At 46.3% G+C, this 19,449-nt stretch overlaps 1 protein-coding gene across 3 annotated transcripts in view; it reads right to left on the bottom strand.

Annotated features, from left to right (window-relative positions):
• The window catches only part of HAGH (hydroxyacylglutathione hydrolase), a 35,837-nt gene that overhangs the window by 15,102 nt on the left and 1,286 nt on the right, over positions 1-19,449 (bottom strand). For 2 of the 3 annotated variants that reach the window (XM_089682101.1, XM_089682102.1), the window contains exons 2-5: positions 8,712-8,899; positions 6,471-6,535; positions 4,679-4,796; positions 3,416-3,524 (exon numbers count right to left, since the gene is read on the bottom strand). In XM_089682101.1, coding sequence (XP_089538227.1) covers positions 3,416-3,524; positions 4,679-4,796; positions 6,471-6,535; positions 8,712-8,899 — 480 coding nt within the window. Of the gene's footprint in view, positions 1-3,415; positions 3,525-4,678; positions 4,797-6,470; positions 6,536-8,711; positions 8,900-12,601; positions 12,701-19,449 lie in introns of all 3 variants that reach the window. The other variant, XM_089682103.1, reaches the window with a different exon arrangement.

Below are 19,449 nucleotides of genomic sequence, written 5' to 3'. Positions count from 1 at the left end.
GGAACTGGATGTCACATGACAGTAGTATAGACGATATGAGAAGTGCTGAATGTTACTGGTCCAGTATTTTGGCCCATGTTTTAAAATTTAGCACCACCACCAAATGAGCACAGCAGTGGTGTTAATAAATGCCTAGTAAACTCTCTATAGGAGCTTTTATTATAATCTATATGGCCACACAATGCTGCAAGCATAGCTTAAATCTTTTTACAGTAGAGAAACTGCCTAAAATAATATTCAGGTCTTGGTGAACCCTTATTGAAACCAGTTCATTGGGTCAATGATGGTCAGAATGCCACCCTAAAAAAAAAATAAAAAACAAAATCATCCGTGGCTGGCATATCCGGAAGAGCAGCAATCACTGTATTAGCATGACTACTACAATGATTCTCTGTTCAGGCAGGTATGGTATATACATCCTTGCATTGGTCTGAGCTGGACCAATGTAAATATGCAATAAAATCCATACCTGGAATTTAGCTTTACGCTTTCTCTGCCTCCCATGCTACTATTTGCCATCAAATTTGATAGCTGGTCTCACTGACAGTTAGCTAAACACAGAAGTGGGCAGACCAAAGTTACAACGCCCTTGGTGAAATCGATATTTTCATTAAAAAGACATTTTTGGGGTTTCAGGATGCTCTAGAACAGAGGTTCTCAACCTTCCTAATGCCGCGACCCTTTAATACAGTTCCTCATGTTGTGGTGACCCCCAACCATAAAATTCTTTTCGTTGCTACTTCATAACTGTAATTTTGCAGTGGGAGGAGTAGTGCTACATCATTGGTGTCAGTGAGAGGAATATTGTCCAATCGTTGGTATCAGTGGGAGGAATAGTGCCCCATCATTGGTATCAGTGGGAGGAATAGTGCCCCATCGTTGGTATCAGTGGGAGGAATAGTGTCCCATCGTTGGTATCAGTGGGAGGAATAGTGTCCCATCGTTGGTATCAGTGGGAGGAATAGTGTCCCATCGTTGGTGTCAGTGGGAGGAATAGTGTCCCATCATTGGTGTCAGTGTGGGAGGAATAGTGCCCCATCATTGGTGTCAGTGGGGGGGGGGGGGGGGAACAGTGCCCCATCATTGATACTAGTGTGGGGGGGAATTGTGCCCCATCACTGGTGTCGGGGGGGGGGGGTAGTGCCCCATCGTTGGTGTCAGTGGGGGGAGGATTTGTGCCCCATCGTTGGTGTCAGTGGGGGGAGGAATAGTGCCCCATCGTTGGTGTCAGTGGGGGGAGGAATAGTGCCCCATCGTTGGTGTCAGTGGGGGGAGGAATAGTGCCCCATCGTTGGTGTCAGTGGGGGGAGGAATAGTGCCCCATCGTTGGTGTCAGTGGGGGGAGGAATAGTGCCCCATCGTTGGTGTCAGTGGGGGGAGGAATAGTGCCCCATCGTTGGTGTCAGTGGGGGGAGGAATAGTGCCCCATCGTTGGTGTCAGTGGGGGGAGGAATAGTGCCCCATCGTTGGTGTCAGTGGGGGGAGGAATAGTGCCCCATCGTTGGTGTCAGTGGGGGGAGGAATAGTGCCCCATCGTTGGTGTCAGTGGGGGGAGGAATAGTGCCCCATCGTTGGTGTCAGTGGGGGGAGGAATAGTGCCCCATCGTTGGTGTCAGTGGGGGGAGGAATAGTGCCCCATCGTTGGTGTCAGTGGGGGGAGGAATAGTGCCCCATCGTTGGTGTCAGTGGGGGGAGGAATAGTGCCCCATCGTTGGTGTCAGTGGGGGGAGGAATAGTGCCCCATCGTTGGTGTCAGTGGGGGGAGGAATAGTGCCCCATCGTTGGTGTCAGTGGGGGGAGGAATAGTGCCCCATCGTTGGTGTCAGTGGGGGGAGGAATAGTGCCCCATCGTTGGTGTCAGTGGGGGGAGGAATAGTGCCCCATCGTTGGTGTCAGTGGGGGGAGGAATAGTGCCCCATCGTTGGTGTCAGTGGGGGGAGGAATAGTGCCCCATCGTTGGTGTCAGTGGGGGGAGGAATAGTGCCCCATCGTTGGTGTCAGTGGGGGGAGGAATAGTGCCCCATCGTTGGTGTCAGTGGGGGGAGGAATAGTGCCCCATCGTTGGTGTCAGTGGGGGGAGGAATAGTGCCCCATCGTTGGTGTCAGTGGGGGGAGGAATAGTGCCCCATCGTTGGTGTCAGTGGGGGGAGGAATAGTGCCCCATCGTTGGTGTCAGTGGGGGGAGGAATAGTGCCCCATCGTTGGTGTCAGTGGGGGGAGGAATAGTGCCCCATCGTTGGTGTCAGTGGGGGGAGGAATAGTGCCCCATCGTTGGTGTCAGTGGGGGGAGGAATAGTGCCCCATCGTTGGTGTCAGTGGGGGGAGGAATAGTGCCCCATCGTTGGTGTCAGTGGGGGGAGGAATAGTGCCCCATCGTTGGTGTCAGTGGGGGGAGGAATAGTGCCCCATCGTTGGTGTCAGTGGGGGGAGGAATAGTGCCCCATCGTTGGTGTCAGTGGGGGGAGGAAATAGTGCCCCATCGTTGGTGTCAGTGGGGGGGGGAAATAGTGCCCCATCATTGGTGTCAGTGGGAGGAATAGTGCCCCATCATTGGTATTAGTGGCACTATTCCTCCTACTGACACCAATGATACTTACCTTGCTGACTCCTGCTCCAGCCTGGGCTCGCTCCCTCCCTCTCCCATCTACAGCCAGCATACCTGGCTGCAGCAGCACCATCTGCACGCTACAGACACTTACCTGTCAGCTCTCTTCCTTCTCCGGCCGCTCCCTTGCTCAATCTTCTTTAATCTTCGCGCTGCTGCTCAGCTCCTCCTCCTCGCCGGTGATTGGCCGCCTGTGTGCCTCTCCTGAGCTACAGTTCTGGCGGCCAAACACTGGCGAGGAGGCGGAGCTGTTGAGTGATCCCGGGGATGTGGCCAGATGACAGGGGCGGCATGTCATCCCACGCACACATCGCGTCCAGGGAAATGTGGACGTATCTGCATGTGGGCGGACCCACCTGAAAACTGATAGAGAAGCGGTGTCTCGGTTCCTAAGACCATCGGAAATATGTGTTTTCCGATGGTCTTAGGAGACCCCTGAGAAAGGGTTGTTCGACCCCCAAAGGGGTCGCGACCCACAGGTTGAGAACCGCTGCTCTAGAAGAACTGGGTGCTGCAGCGTCTGGTGGGAACTTTATTAGAACCCTACAGGTTGATTAGGGACGGGCAGAGACAAGGAAAAGAATTCTACCTAAAGTTGTAAAGATTTGATCAAGAAAATGTATTATTTCACTTATTTTATGAAAATATGGTGGAATATAAATTTTAATAATTCACCTATAGAAAGATCTGTGACACATTAATATAAAAACAGACTTTGCACCTGACTTAAAAGCAGTCCCTACAGGTACAGACCAATTTTCGAGATTTTCTACGGTTGAGTGGCTGCCATGATTCAAGATGGAGGCTCACCTGTGAAGATCGCTGGTGGCTCGGAGCTGTTGGGCTTTGTCACATAGTAGCAGATATGTCCTGAGGTGTGACATGGTGTGTAGAGACACTTCACATGAAGGGACCCCACCTAAAACAGGACAAAATTTCACCTGACATATAACAAACGACCAACCAATTACGGTTTATTTTTGGAGGCAAAAAAGTTGGTTAGCTACAAAACCCGCTGGTTGGTCCTCTGGTATATTAATAACTAATTAATGTTCAACCCAACCTGATACACACCTGACTCAGGACTACCACTGACTGAAAATGGAAAAAAAAAAATGGTCAGAACCACCTGCAACTCCTATGTAAGTTCTGACTTTCTCAAAAAAGTGTGACATGTGACAGTAGTTGAGCCTGGTTATTGGCTGCTCAGAATGCTATGCTGAGGGAGGAGTAGGGGGAGATGTCACATTATCCCCCCCAACTTAGAAGTACTGCAGATTTCGCAGGGCTTTAGTACTGGTTACAGGGGTTGCAGGGGAACATGGGGAAGGTTACTGGACGATTACTGTGTTTCCTGTAAAACGGATACTTTCCTGGTAAGGCAACTGAACAAGATATACGCTATAAGGCCAAAAGTTTATGGACTCCTGGCAATAAGTATGTGGACACCCTAGTAAATTATTGAGTTCAGATGTTTCCAATGAAGTGTACAGCTAATACTACAGCACAAAAAGACAATTGTGAGCTTCCAATGTTGTGGTAAGAGTTTAGGAAAGATCCTTTTCTGTTCCAGCATGAAAGCCAGCTCCATAAAGACATGGTTTGATGGGTCTGATGTGAAGGAATTTGTGTGGTCTCCATAGAGCCTGACCTCAACACTACTGAACACCCTTTGGGATGAATTAGAACACTGGTTGCTGGCCAACTCTTCACTGCTTCAACATCAGTACTTGACCTCACAACTGCTCTTTTGGCCGAATGGTCACAAATTCCCAGACACATCCCATGGAGTGAAGGCTGTTATAGCCACAAAGTGGGGCACATCTATATTAAAGCCCATGGTTTTGCAATATGATGTCCAACACGCTCAAATAGGTGTGATGGTCAGGTGTCCACAAACGTTTGGCCATATAGTATAGCAAAAATGAAATTTGGTGCCACTGTGTCCTTTGAACTAGCTGAAATGCAAAATTATTATTGTTTCCTTTAAACTAACATTTTTCAAGGGAGGAGTCAGGCTACTACAAGGTATTTCAGATCGTGTTCCTTCCATGCACGGGTTCCCTGACTTACCTGAAAGGTGCTTAGATGGGAAACTCTCTGGGTTAATGCTCCAACTCTGCTGTCCCCACCATAAACCTTCAGCCCTGACATCATTTTCACAAGTTTCTCATTGCCTCCTGCATGGTCCCTAGTAAAAAGAAAAATTTTTAAACAGAGGATATTACATTTCACCAACTCCAACCTTAAAGTGATAGTAAAGTTACATAAATAAAAATGTAAAAAAAATCCCCCAGCAAGGTAATGGCATAATATGCATCACATATTTACCTTAAAATGAAGCCCTCCAGTGGTAGGCCGTCACCGCTGACAGGGTTTCCATCTTCACCTGGTCTTTCTTCTGGGTTCGTGGGCTGTGGCCGTTTGAATGGCAGAGGCACGATGATGTCACTCCTAGTGCACGTTTAGGAGATATTCCTTGTACCTACAGGTAAGCTTCCCTGTAGATACAAGTGTGCCAGCAGTGTTTACCACCGCTTTAAGCAGAACTATGGCCTCCTATTAAAACAAATGCTGGTGCTGCAGCAATTAATAAGTGCATCTGCACACAATTTTCTCTTAGATCCTGCCATTGAAGACCACATAAAGCATCTTCCTGTGATGGTGTGACAACAATGCTGCATTGCTCCTGAATTCAGAGCAGGGTTGTCACTCATGTAGCAGGATGAGAGGATGTTACTAATGATTCACAAGCCTGTAGCTTGTTAATCAGCACCTGGCCACACCTAGTCCCATCCACTGCCTCTGTTGCTGTAACTCTTCCACAGTGAGCGGCAGTGTCTGCGAGGGGGAGCGTGTGAGATACATATAAAGGAGGCTTAGGGAAGATAAAGGAAGTGTTTTGTTTTACTTTATGGGGCTTGTGCATCACATGATAGATTTTATAACTGTTTAAACTGTCATGCAAGAACCTTTAATTGTACTTTAAAGTGAACCTGTAAGCCTGTTAAACGTAAGAACATCCTACAAGATGCTTAATATAACCTCCTTTGTGTGCCTTTCAGAAACTGGTTTTCCTGACTTCAGTGCTAAGCTTCATCATTATCCTCAGCTAAGAATAGTCACTTTAAAGACACACTGTTATATACAGGGCACAGTGACAGTATCTGCAGATAGCCACTTTTCTAGCAAGTTATACTTGACCCTCCATGCCCCCACCACCTTCCTGCTCCGTCCAAGCCTTTGCTCTGTTGTTCTAATGGGCTCAGGCTTCTGGGTAAGAGACCATGTAGCAATAAAGGAGAACACTCACCTCCTCGATGGGACAGTGCCTGGGCCTGATTAGCCAACTGCCAGGTCTGAATACCATCATGTGCGGAATGGCAGTGGCCTTGCCCACAACTCCAGCACGGAAACACTGGAGCTTACTTAAGGCAACTACATCTCCCCCCACTCCCCAAAGCTGCCAATCCTTACCGGGAGCGGGGGACCAGTCCTTAAAGCAGAAATTCCCCTTCTGGGTGGAGCACCGCTTTAAGACAAAGTTCAAAGACCTGCATACATGATAATACAGGAGGAGGGCATCACAAGAACAAAGCTCAATCAAAGATTATCCCTCACCTCCAGAACCAGTGACAACTAAAAAATGTGAGATTTCCAATCATTATCTGTCCTGGTGATTGCAGTCTCTATGACAAGAATTGGGGGAAAATCTTCCCAATTAGACAGCAATACACAATCTGACAGATGTCCTAGCTGTTCCCAGTTCTATCCAAAATTAGAAAAAAAAAAGCTTGAGCTAGAATTCCATGTTAATATACAAGTGAAGTCTAGAAAGTGTAAAAGAAAGCGCAGAGTATTCTACCAGTGGTGGTGTGTGGTGAGGACCGATGTCAAGTTCACGCCATGCTTCTTCACTGCATCAACAACCTGTTTGGAGAAGCAGAAAACCAGTTTAATCTTATCTGGCCATGTGTCAATCCCAATGAATTGATCATTTCGGATTTTTGCACCAATCATTAATTCAAGAATCTCAACAATAATGTCCTGAGTTTTAAGCACCCAAAGATTGTCTGTCCTAGTCCTATGTCAGGGCAGAGCAGTACAAATATTTATCAATACGATTATATAATCATTCAATGGTGACTAAAACTAAATAAAAATTCCAGATCGATGATCCTCTATTTCAGTGGTCTCCAAACTGCGGCCCAGGGGCCAGATGTGGTCCTTTGCTTGCCTTTATCTGGCCCCTGGGGCACTACTGCACCAACTGACAAATGATGAAGCACCATCCCCCCTAATGACACCATCAATGGGGCACTATATTTCTCAATTATATCAACTAGTGTTGGGCTCGATGTTCGAGCTGAACGCAAGTTTGACTCAAACATCGGCCGTTTGCCCACCAAACGCCGCACAATGCACTGCGTTCTCGCAGTGCATTGTGAGAACCATGATTGGCCCAAGCAATGCACCTGACCACAGGTGTTACTGTGGTTCTCATTTTTTTTTCCTCTGTTAAATTTTTTTTTTTTTGTTTGCAGCATCAGGTTCTGTTTCTGCATCAGTAGTGGTTTCCTTAATTTCATTTTATATATATATATATATATATATATATATTTTTTTTTTATAATTTGCCGCAGCAGCAAAAATATTTAGAATTTAAGGATTTTGTTAAATCGCTTCTGACTTACTGAACAAACATCTGCATGTTTCAGGAGAACTAATTATAATTCAGATCTATTAAGTGAGTGTACCATTTATAACTAATAGATTTTCTTTTTGATCAATATTGTCAGTCGATGGTCAAATGCAGAATAATACTGTGTGTATTGTATTGTTTGATATTTTAAAGCAGTGATAGATCGCTTGTTTGCAAGCGCTCGTACCTGAATTGAGCACATGTTGGGGATCTTGCTCAAGGAACAGACAGTTGCCTAACTGTTCAAAAGCCTTCATTCTCATTCCAAGCTGGCTATGGACACTTTGGTTATGAATAGCTGTTTTTTTTTCGAGAGGTCAGAACTCGGACTATTGAACCAAGGCCTCCTATTACTAATGCTTTTTCATGCTACTGTAGCAATATAGCACTGCTGTTCTCTGTAGGCTTTTCAAACCCCTTGTAGATGTAATTCATAAGCAGGTCACTATCCCATTTCGATCCAGTGTTTTTACTGCTTGCTCAATCTCATTTAAATATCAGGACTTTCAGTACAACTGCCTGGGTTCGTTCTCTCACTAACTGGTGTTTGGAGTTGACCAGAGAGTTCCAAAATGCAGCATGGAAAGTTCGAACCAGGTCACCTTGTCTGACCAGACTGTCCACCTTTCCCTTGTCAAGCCCCTAGGGATCTGCCAGCTCCTCCTGCAACTGATCATCCACAAATTTATTCTCATCAGACTCACCTATCATACTCATCATTCAGTCATTTCCGTAAATAACTTGTATAAAAGGAAAGGTTGAGTGCATCAATGCCATACAAGCTCATTCTCCCAGGGACTGAAATGGGGCTACACCTTGCAGTAGAGAGCTCTACAGTACAGAAATAATTTTATTTATTTGGAAGCTCCACCAAGCTTGGAGACCAGTGCTCAGTCCCAATTCCAAAATTTCCAAGGCTTCCCTTAATTCCAGAATAGCCATACATAGGCCTCATAATAATCAGGTGTTGGATAGAAGGGCAAGCAACCCTATTCTTTTTCAGTGCTGCAGAACCCATTGTAAGATATGAATCATTTAGCCTACAACCACCTTACCTATCCAAATTCAAGGCACAAAAACTGTGCTGTAGTCTGTCCTGAGAAACCCAATTATTCTCCCACAGGTTGCTGCCATTTTGCCTCACACTTGGTGCACAGATGAAGCCCAGGTGTCAACTGGCACATCAAAGACCATCACAGTGGTTAGAGATGGAGGTAAGGGTTTAGCTGAAGACCTTTGACAAGTGTCAAAACATGCATTTCAGCAACAGTGTTCAATAATTTGCACTTTTTAGGAAAAGAAGTACATTGGAAATAACTATTGAAACATATTATGATGATATAAACAATATGTACATCCTTGAGGAATGGACAGGTTCACTTTAAATAAAAGCGTTACCAGTACCTTCTGTGGCTGTACCGGATCTACAATTGCGGCCTCCTTTGTCTCCTCGTCAATCAGGAGGTACATGTAGTTGTCCGTTAAGGCAGGAAGCAGCTTGATCTGCATGTTTTTCTGAGCGACCAGTTTGGATTTTCGGAAGTCGGCCTCTTGTTGAAAATGTAGAGTACTGGTCGCCAAATATGCAGAGCCTGACAACAAACAGAAACTTAGCTTAGAATTGGCAAGCAAGGAAAACACTAACATCAGTCTATCAACTGTTGCCAACATCTCAAATAGACAGAGAAAGCAGAGAACCCCCAAAAAGAAATGGTACGGGACTTTAAGGGCAACTACAAAGCACACTTAGGTAAAATACAAAAAACTTTATTAAATATGAATAAAAAAAAAAAATATATAGTTTGACTCATAGATAAAACATGAATATGAATGGCTGTTTCAAAGAAGGCAAACAACATTAGCTTGTATGTGTAGAACATCCTCATTTGTTCCACTATGGCTTCATATTTGGAGCACCAACGCGTTTCAGAATATTTTCTTTCATCAGGGGTGAACAGTGGAAGAGGGTGGTGTAGATGAGTTCATATTATATACATACATTGGAATTACACATAGCCATAGAATAACAAAACTAGTCTGCCAATATCTGCCAGCACCCACACAGATGACCAAATGTGGTAACCCCACTGGTCCAGACGATTTCCAGCCCTGAAGTCGCCATAAGACAGCCCCAGCCAAGCTGCATCAAGTGTCAAAAAAGCAGTTCAAAGGGGGCTTGTAGGCAATAGATCCATCCTGTATAACTAAGCAGGCACAAGCCAAAAGGCAGTAGCATTTAGAGTCCCCCCCAGGGTCTACAGGCATTATGTAGGCATTATTGAAAGATGGGTGGTGCTTAGTGTCTAGATAGGGTAGGGAGAAGATGAGGCCTTTTGCCTTGTTCATACGTTGGGACTGTGCTGGAATAGCCACCCAATGCAGTCCCATCAAATGTGGTGTGAATATACCCTTAGTAACACAAATAAAAACAATTTCAGAACGAAACACACAATAGTATTTTCTGGGTAATAAACGTAACCACAGGCAACTTGTAGTGTCTAATCTTAATGAGGACTTAAGTCTTTAAAACGGTTAAAAAAAGCAGACGGGCTTACTTGAATGTGTGATACAATACTTCCCACATCCAAAATGTTCCAGCACCGATTACAATATGTTTTTAAAATAGGCAAGACTCATCAGCCTTTCTCAACCAGGGTTTCTGTGGAGTCCTAGGGTTCCTTGAGCAACCACTGACACCATGATCTCTTTAGCTGTAGGAGGGATTCTTCCCACTGACCACCAATGTAAGGAGCATTATTCCCAGCAACCATCATGCTAGTAATCAGGGGTTCCTTGAGACTAGAAAGTTATTTCAAGGGTTCCTCCATGTCAAAAAGGCTGAGTTATAGGATCCAGACTGTACTGGAAAAATGGCAGCTGTGCACCTATTACACCAAGGCAGGGGCGGACTGACAACTCATGGGGCCCCCGGGCAATAGGGGATCATGGGGCCCCTGTGTCCTTGCCCAAACTCAAAAAAGCCTATGAAAAAGGTACCAGGGGCATCTCATGGGGCCCCCTACTGACCCCGGGCCCTCGGGCAGTGCCCGAGTTTCAAAATGGTCAGTCCACCTCTGCACCAAGGTTTTCCACCCACCTCTTTAAGTCGATTTTAGCACTGGCAAAGGATTCAGCAACTGTCTGTGTTCTCAGCGACAAACAGCTAGCTGCCAATCAACAGTTTTGAACTGCAGGTTGAAATGTACACCTAACATCTACCTGGAAGCTGGGAAGCAAATGTTTTCTTTTTTTTTTTCTTTGCTTCAAATTCAACATAAAAGGTCACCAATGTGTTGTGAACATAAATACAACAGTCGCGTTGTGCAAAGTTGTAGCAATAGCAAGGATTTCAAAAGAAAGGTAAAATGTGACCTAAATACATGGATACCGTCATTATCAGGCAGTTAGTTTCGTACTGTACATTACAGCAGAAAATGTCAAGTCATGGTGACATATCTTCTTTAGCAACACCAACCCTCCTGCCAAAGCTAATCTGCAACAGTCTTGTACATGGACGTGTTCATTTATATTGGCTGTGCACACACACATTTATCTCAAGAAAGAAAAAGAGCGGCAGAGAAAAAAAAGAAAAGAGGGGGGGGGGGGGGGAGAAAAAAAAAGAAAAGAGAGAGGGGGAGGAAAAAGAGGGAGGAAAAAAAGAGAGCGAGAAGGGGAGGGAAAAAAAAGAGTAAGGGACAGAAAAAAGGAGAGCGAAAGGGACGGAAAAAAGGAGAGCGAAAGGGACGGAAAAAAGGAGAGCGAAAGGGACGGAAAAAAGGAGAGCGAAAGGGACGGAAAAAAGGAGAGCGAAAGGGACGGAAAAAAGGAGAGCGAAAGGGACTGAAAAAAGGAAAGTGAAAGGGACGGAAAAAAGGAAAGCGAAAGGTATATAGCTGTATGCAAGATCAAAAGTTGGGCCCCCTTTCTCAAGATCAGAAGTTGGGCCCCCTTTCTCAAGATCAGAAGTTGGGCCCCCTTTCTCAAGATCAGAAGTTGGGCCCCCTTTCTCAAGATCAGAAGTTGGGCCCCCTTTCTCAAGATCAGAAGTTGGGCCCCCTTTCTCAAGATCAGAAGTTGGGCCCCCTTTCTCAAGAAAAAAACTTTGATGTGACTTTTCTGGCACTCAAATTCATATCAAAATAGTGCAGTAACCTTTTCAAAGTTGCAGCAACTTTGGAAATGTTCCTGCACTACTTTGGTGCGACTTTACACCCTCCGATACACGAAGTTGCATCAAAGTAGCGCAGGAACCTTTTAAAAGTTGCTGCAACTTTGAATCCACTTGAGTTGCCAGAGAGTTTCCTATTGACAAAAAACAAACAAAAAGAAAAACGTGTTGAAGTCTATTGCACCAAAAACGCAATCTGCTGTGGGGAGGAAAAAAAGTACCTCTTTCCAAAAACACAGTGGCTGAAAATGCATAGATGTGAACGTGTCCCATAGGCAATCATTTTAAATAGACTGTAGGGCATTTCTGCAAAACACACTAAAAAAAAGCATAGGTGTGAAAAAGGCCTTACAGTTGCTTGTGTTTTCAACCAAACTGTCAAGCCATCGAATAGCTGGTCTCATATGGACAGCACCATGTCAACTATTGAGCTTTCTTGGCTGTACAGGATAGGAGGGTTCAGTTCCTCTTTAAAGGAGCCCTGTTGTCAGACAAGCCATTTTCACATTTACATGCATTCAAAGCTGAAGTGTGGGCAAAAACTATTTTAGGACATTAGCAAAGTACCAGTGAAGCACCGTGAATGGTGCGCATCCCATAGCGGAAGCAGATACATGTAGCCTCTGACCGTCATGTCACCGATAAAGTTCAGGCGATGAAACTGACAGTCACGGCTGGAGCAAAGTGATCACTCGTTTTGCAGATTCTCCATTTAAAAAAGGGCTTGAATTCTTTTTTAAAAATACAAGGCGTTCTGTGATTGGATAAGAGGAGTATGAGCACCATGATCCTCCCTTGTCCAATCATAGAACACCTTGTGGTCCTTGAAAGGAATACAGGATGTTTTCTGAAGAGAAAAGCTGCAGAGTGAGTGACCCATTGTGACCACTGTGCTCCAACCTTGACTGTTGGTTTCATAAGTGGAACTAAAAATTGGTGACATTACCATCAGAGGCTGCATGCAATTAAACATTTTTCAAGAAGGAAGCATCATTAGAAGTACGTTATTGGTACTTAGATAATGTCCCAATAATGTGTTTGCCCTTACTTCCTATATAAAGTGTTACTAAACCCACAACAGTAAAATCAGTCTGTATATGTAGTAAAGCATGCTTGTTATACTCACTGTGGCACCTAAGGGGTTATTCCTCTGCATTGTGTAAAAAGGCTGTTTGATCCTGTCTTCTCTGTACCTCCCCTTCTTCTACTGTCCCCAATCCATCTGCTGATAGTACAGAGCCCTAAGATGCACTCTGCACATGCTCAGTTTGGTGTGTATTTCTAGAGAGGGTTTTTTTTTTTGTTCTTGGGAGGATGCATGTGATCAGCACAGGGCCAATCAGCACTGTCCGGACAGAGGGTCAGGGGTCCTGCAGCCTCATAGGACAGTGAAAGAAGAATGAAAACTGCTACAAGCTTTAACCAGTGTTCTGCTAGACACTGATAGGAGTCACATGACTGCTATATACTGCTAATGAGAAAAAGTATTTAGCAGGTTATATTTACTTAAATAATTACATTTCCATGTTGTGTGTACTGTGGGAGACGAGATATAGTGAATGCAGGGTCCGGGGAGACCAGATATAGTGAATGCAGGGTCCGGGGAGACCAGATATAGTGAATGCGGGGTCCGGGGAGACCAGATATAGTGAATGCGGGGTCCGGGGAGACCAGATATAGTGAATGCGGGGTCCGGAGAGACCAGATATAGTGAATGCGGGGTCCGGGGAAACCAGATATAGTGAATGCGGGGTCCGGGGAGACCAGATATAGTGAATGCAGGATGCAGGGAGACCAGATATAGTGAATGCAGGATCCAGGGAGACCAGATATAGTGAATGCGGGGTCCGGGGAGACCGGATATAGTGAATGCAGGGTCCGGGGAGACCAGATATAGTGAATGCGGGGTCCGGGGAGGCCAGATATAGTGAATGCGGGGTCCGGGGAGACCGGATATAGTGAATGCAGGGTCCGGGGAGATCGGATATAGTGAATGCGGGGTCCGGGGAGATCGGATATAGTGAATGCAGGGTCCGTGGAGACCAGATATAGTGAATGCGGGGTCCGGGGAGACCAGATATAGTGAATGCAGGGTCCGGGGAGATCGGATATAGTGAATGCAGGGTCCGGGGAGATTGTATATAGTGAATGTAGGGTCCGGGGAGACCGGATATAGTGAATGCAGGGTCCGGGGAGATCGGATATAGTGAATGCAGGGTCCGGGGAGACCAGATATAGTGAATGCAGGGTCCGGGGAGACCAGATATAGTGAATGCAGGGTCCGGGGAGACCAGATATAGTGAATGCAGGGTCCGGGGAGATCGGATATAGTGAATGCAGGGTCCGGGGAGATCGGATATAGTGAATGCAGGGTCCGGGGAGATCGGATATAGTGAATGCAGGGTCCGGGGAGACCGGATATAGTGAATGCAGGGTCCGGGGAGACCGGATATAGTGAATGCAGGGTCCAGGGAGATCGGATATAGTGAATGCAGGGTCCGGGGAGATCGGATATAGTGAATGCGGGGTCCGGGGAGATCGGATATAGTGAATGCGGGGTCCGGGGAGATCGGATATAGTGAATGCAGGGTCCGTGGAGACCAGATATAGTGAATGCGGGGTCCGGGGAGACCAGATATAGTGAATGCAGGGTCCGGGGAGATTGTATATAGTGAATGTAGGGTCCGGGGAGACCGGATATAGTGAATGCAGGGTCCGTGGAGACCAGATATAGTGAATGCAGGGTCCGGGGAGATCGGATATAGTGAATGTAGGGTCCGGGGAGACCGGATATAGTGAATGTAGGGTCCGGGGAGACCGGATATAGTGAATGCAGGGTCCGGGGAGATCGGATATAGTGAATGCAGGGTCCGGGGAGACCAGATATAGTGAATGCAGGGTCCGGGGAGACCAGATATAGTGAATGCAGGGTCCGGGGAGACCAGATATAGTGAATGCAGGGTCCGGGGAGACCAGATATAGTGAATGCAGGGTCCGGGGAGATCGGATATAGTGAATGCAGGGTCCGGGGAGATCGGATATAGTGAATGCAGGGTCCGGGGAGATTGGATATAGTGAATGCAGGGTTCGGGGAGATCGGATATAGTGAATGCAGGGTCCGGGGAGACCGGATATAGTGAATGCAGGGTCCGGGGAGATTGGATATAGTGAATGCAGGGTCCGGGGAGATCGGATATAGTGAATGCGGGGTCTGGGGAGACCAGATAGATATAGTGAATGCAGGGTCCGGGGAGACCAGATATAGTGAATGCGGGGTCTGGGGAGACCAGATATAGTGAATGCAGGGTCCGGGGAGATTGAACATAGTGAATGCAGGCTCCAGGGTATAGTAACACTTATTCTGGGGACAACTCTAAAATTTTGCATTTTCCTCACTTTCCGTTCTGGTGACAATGGTCACCAGGAAAACTAAGAGTGGTGAATATATGCAGCAGGGACACAGACAGCAACAAAACCTGGGTAGGAGCTTTACCGTTTACTGCTCTACCCAAAACTTAAAAAAAAAAAAAAAAAAAAAAAAAGGAAGAAGGTTTTGTCTATAGTTCACTTTATTTTTGAAGGAAATCTATAAGGCTGAGTTCACACCTATGCAGTTTGTGTTTGATCCGTTTCTGCAATCCTTTTTGAGATGCATTTTACGTTTTTTGCACATGCATTTTTTACGCTTTTTTTTCCCAACTTGTTGCAGGGTAGATTAAAATGCAAAACGCATCATAAACACACTACATGCTTTTCTGCAGCATCTCCATTGAAGTCTATAGAATCATAAACGCAACGTTTTGCAGTTAAAGTCCCTGACCCTTTCCAAAAAATGCATCGGGTGAAAATGCGGAGATGTGAACCTGTCCCATAGGAAATCATGGACTGCTGTGTGTTTCTGCAAAACGCAACGGAAAACGCTTAGGTGTGAACCTAGACTAATGATTTGGGGGTCAATTTTATGATTTGTTTTAAGTTTATAAACACCTATACATATTTTTAATTATCTATATGCAGATGTTTGCTAAAAATATATGTACAGCATTAAAAAAAAAAGGATTCCTAGAGCACTATGGGTTGGCTAACGAGGCAGCATAGTAGAACAGCTTGCTTTGAGGCTTCCTTTGTCTGGCTGAATCCTCATATTGAGTCATCTGATAACGGAATGATCAGGGCTGCATTTTAAACAACCGATTTCTTTTATCACAGTTGAAATGTGATTGTGCTGCTGATGTGACAAGACGACTAGTGCTCCCCCTACTGTCTGGATAGGAGGCTACAATATATGCAATATTCTAGATTTACTGGACTATAAAAAAAACAATTTATATTTTTTAATTCATTTTTTGTAATCCTGGCCATAATAAACTGGACAATAATAAATATGAACACACATGTAGAAAACCACTACACATTCCTTTTAAAGCACAGCGCCTTCTAAAACACTTGTTTTAGCTTTGAGTAACAAGAACTAGAACCTTTGTCAGTAAGGTGAAGGATATAGGGATTAATGAAAGATTGTTTACTGTGAAGTGAAGGAGAAAAGGTGGACCAATAAGGGAGATGGAACATCCCATGTAAGGGCCATTCTTCCTAATGTCCATCATCATATGGGGCCCTCTTCCATTGACCACCAATGTAACAGGTTCCTCTTCCACTGACCACCAATGTAACGGGCTCCTCCACTGACCACCAATGTAACGGGCCCCTCCTCCACTGATCACCAATGTAACAGGTTCTTCCTCCACTGACCATCAATGTAACGGGTCCCTCCTCCACTGACCACCATTGTAACTGGTCCCTCCTCCACTGACCACCAATGTAACGGGTCCCTCCTCCACTGACCACCAATTTAACGGGTCCCTCCTCCACTGACCACCAATGTAACAGGGTTCCTCCTCTACTGACCACCAGTGTAACAGACCCCTCCTCCACTGACCACAATGTAATGGGCCCCTCCTCCACTGACCACAGTGTAACGGGGTTCCTCCTCTACTGACCACAAATGTAAAGGGCCCCTCCTCCACTGACCACAATGTAATGGGCCCCTCCTCCACTGACCACAATGTAACGGGGTTCCTCCTCTACTGACCACCGATGTAACGGGCCCCTCCTCCATTGACCACAATGTAATAGGCCCCTCCTCTACTGACCACAATGTAACGGGGTTCCTCCTCTACTGACCACCAATGTAACGGGCCCCTCCTCCACTGACCACCAATGTAACGGGCCCCTCCTCCACTGACCACAATGTAACGGGCCCCTCCTCCACTGACCACAATGTAACGGGGTTCCTCCTCTACTGACCACCAATGTAACGGGCCCCTCCTTCACTGACCACCAATGAAACGGGCCCCTCCTCCACTGACCACCAATGAAACGGGCCCCTCCTCCACTGAACACCAATGTAATGAGTCTCTCCTCCACTGGACCACCAATGTAACAGGCCTCTCCTCCACTTACCACCAATGTAACAGGCCTCTCCTCCACTGACCACCAATGTAACAGGCCTCTCCTCCACTGACCACCAATGTAACGGGCCTCTCCTCCACTGACCACCAATGTAACGGGCCTCTCCTCCACTGACCACCAATGTAACGGGCCTCTCCTCCACTGACCACCAATGTAACAGGCCTCTCCTCCACTGACCACCAACGTAACGGGCCTCTCCTCCACTGACCACCAACGTAACGGGCCTCTCCTCCACTGACCACCAATGTAAGATGACCCTTCTCCATGGACCATCAGTGTAACAAGGCCCTTCTCCACTGACCGACAATGTAAGGGGGCCCTTCTCCACTGACCAACAATGCAACAGGGCCCTTCTCCACCGACCAACAATATAAGAAGACCCTTCTTTAATGACCACCAATGTAACGGGGTCCTTCTCCATTGACCACCAATATAACGGAGCCTTTCTTCATTGACTGCCAGTGTAACTGGGTCCTTCTCCACTGACCAACAATGTAATGGGATCCTCCTCCAATGACCACCATGAAAATGGGGCCCTCCTTCATTGACCACCAAACTAATTTGGTCCCTACTCCACTGACTACCAAGGTAATGGGACCCTCCTCCACTGGTCACCAATGTAAATTGAACAAACTCTTTCACCACTCACCATCCAACGTACATATATAGACACATCCTGGACAGCTGGTGGTTATGCCAGGATCATGGCTGCAGCCATGACCCTGGCACCCTTTTTTTTTTAGTGCTGCAATCAGCTTTCATGTAAAAGTGAGCCTCCCCACTCCTGCCCACCACCATTCTTGGGCTCTACCAGGCAAGCGGTTGGGGGGGCTGACCAAACAGGAGATGGAGGAACATCCACTCCCCCATCTCCTCTGTGACCAAATGAAGCTAGAAGCAACAAGGGTTTTGTCATTTCTGATTTTAGAGCCGTCATTACCTGGCAGGGAAACATCTGATCAAACAGATCTGTATTTGATCAGATGATTTGGAGGGCAGGGGCAAAACCGGGTGTCCCAATGTCTCTATAAAGTGTACCTGTCACCTGCCAAAAGCAGGAGCTTGTACACCCTTTGTGATAGCAATGAAGTTAAATTAAATGTACAAAAAAAAAAAAAAAAAAGTGTCAAAAAAATGAAACACGCAAAAATATTACAAAAAATTAACCCCACTCCCCCCCTCCTGTGGTGACACACACATAGATCTGGCACACATATGTAAATGCTGTTTGCACCACACATGAGGTATTTCTGCGGACATCAGAGTGAGAGCAGTCATTCTAGCGCCATCATTTATGATTAAAGTGAATCTAAAGGTTGTAATTTTTTTTTTTTTTTTTTTAAACAAAACATGTTATACTTACCTGCTCTGTGCAATGGTTGTGCACAGAGCAGCCCCAATACTCTTCTTTTTGAGTCCCCCACCAGCGGTCCTGGCTCCTCCCCCTTCCGATTGCCCCCAATAGCCCACAGAGCGTGGCTCAGCCCCTCCCCTGCTCTCTCCTCATTGGCTCACTGGCTGTGATTGACAGAAGGAGCCAGTGGGTCCAGCTGCTGACTCAGTCAATGAGAGAGACCCGGGAGAGCCGCTGCTCTCATGCGCATTGCTGAATAAAGAAGAAAGCTCAGGTAAGTATTTAAGAGGGGGCTGAGGTAGAGGGAGATGCACCTAGCAGGTTTTTTTTTACCTTCATGCATTGAATGCATGAAGGTGATAAGAAAAAAAAACCTTCTGCCTTTAGAACCACTTTAACTCTGAATTGAAAACCTGTAAAGGATCTTAAAAGCTTTCCCTATGGAGAATTTTAGGTATCGTAGTTAGTCGCCATTTCACAGGCATGCGCAATTTTATATCTTGACATGTTTGGTATTTATTTACTCGATGCAACATCATCTTTTATATATTCCAAAAAATTGGGTATTATATTGTGCTTGTGTGCACTAAAATGCATTTAATCCCCCATATTATTCTCTAGGGCCTCTGCCTTCAGAATATACAGTAATTTTGCTAGCAAAAAATGGAGATTTAACATGATGACATCTTCCCTTATTCGTCCACAGACAGGACATCCCCCTGTTCTGTGGAATAATAATCAGCTATAGGTAATATGTCCCCGTGCTGAGGGTCGGTGATTGGCGACATGTCCCCGTACTGGGGGTCGGTGATTGGCGACATGTCCCCGTACTGGGGGTCGGTTATCGGTGCTGGGCTCTAGGTCCCTGTACTGGGGGTCAGTGATCGGCAGCAGGTGCCCGTACTAGGGGTTGGTGATCAGCGGCAGGCAGTAGGTACCCGTATTGGGGGTTGGTGATCAGTGGCAGGTGCCTGTACGGGAGGGGGGTCGGTGATCAGCGGCGGGCGCTAGATCCCCGTATTGGGGGTCGGTGATTGGCGGCAGGTGCTAAGTCCCCGTATTGGAGTCGGTGATTGGCAGCAGGCGCTAGGTCCCCGTATTGGGGTTGGTGATTGGCAGCAGGCGCTAGGTCCCCGTATTGGGGTCGG

Source organism: Staurois parvus, unplaced genomic scaffold (assembly GCF_062004578.1).
Source record: "Staurois parvus isolate SC_StPar_1 unplaced genomic scaffold, SC_StPar_1.0 ptg000285l, whole genome shotgun sequence".
NCBI lineage: Eukaryota > Metazoa > Chordata > Amphibia > Anura > Ranidae > Staurois > Staurois parvus.
Note: the sequence above shows the minus strand (reverse complement) of the source record. Positions and strands in the feature narration are given on the sequence as shown.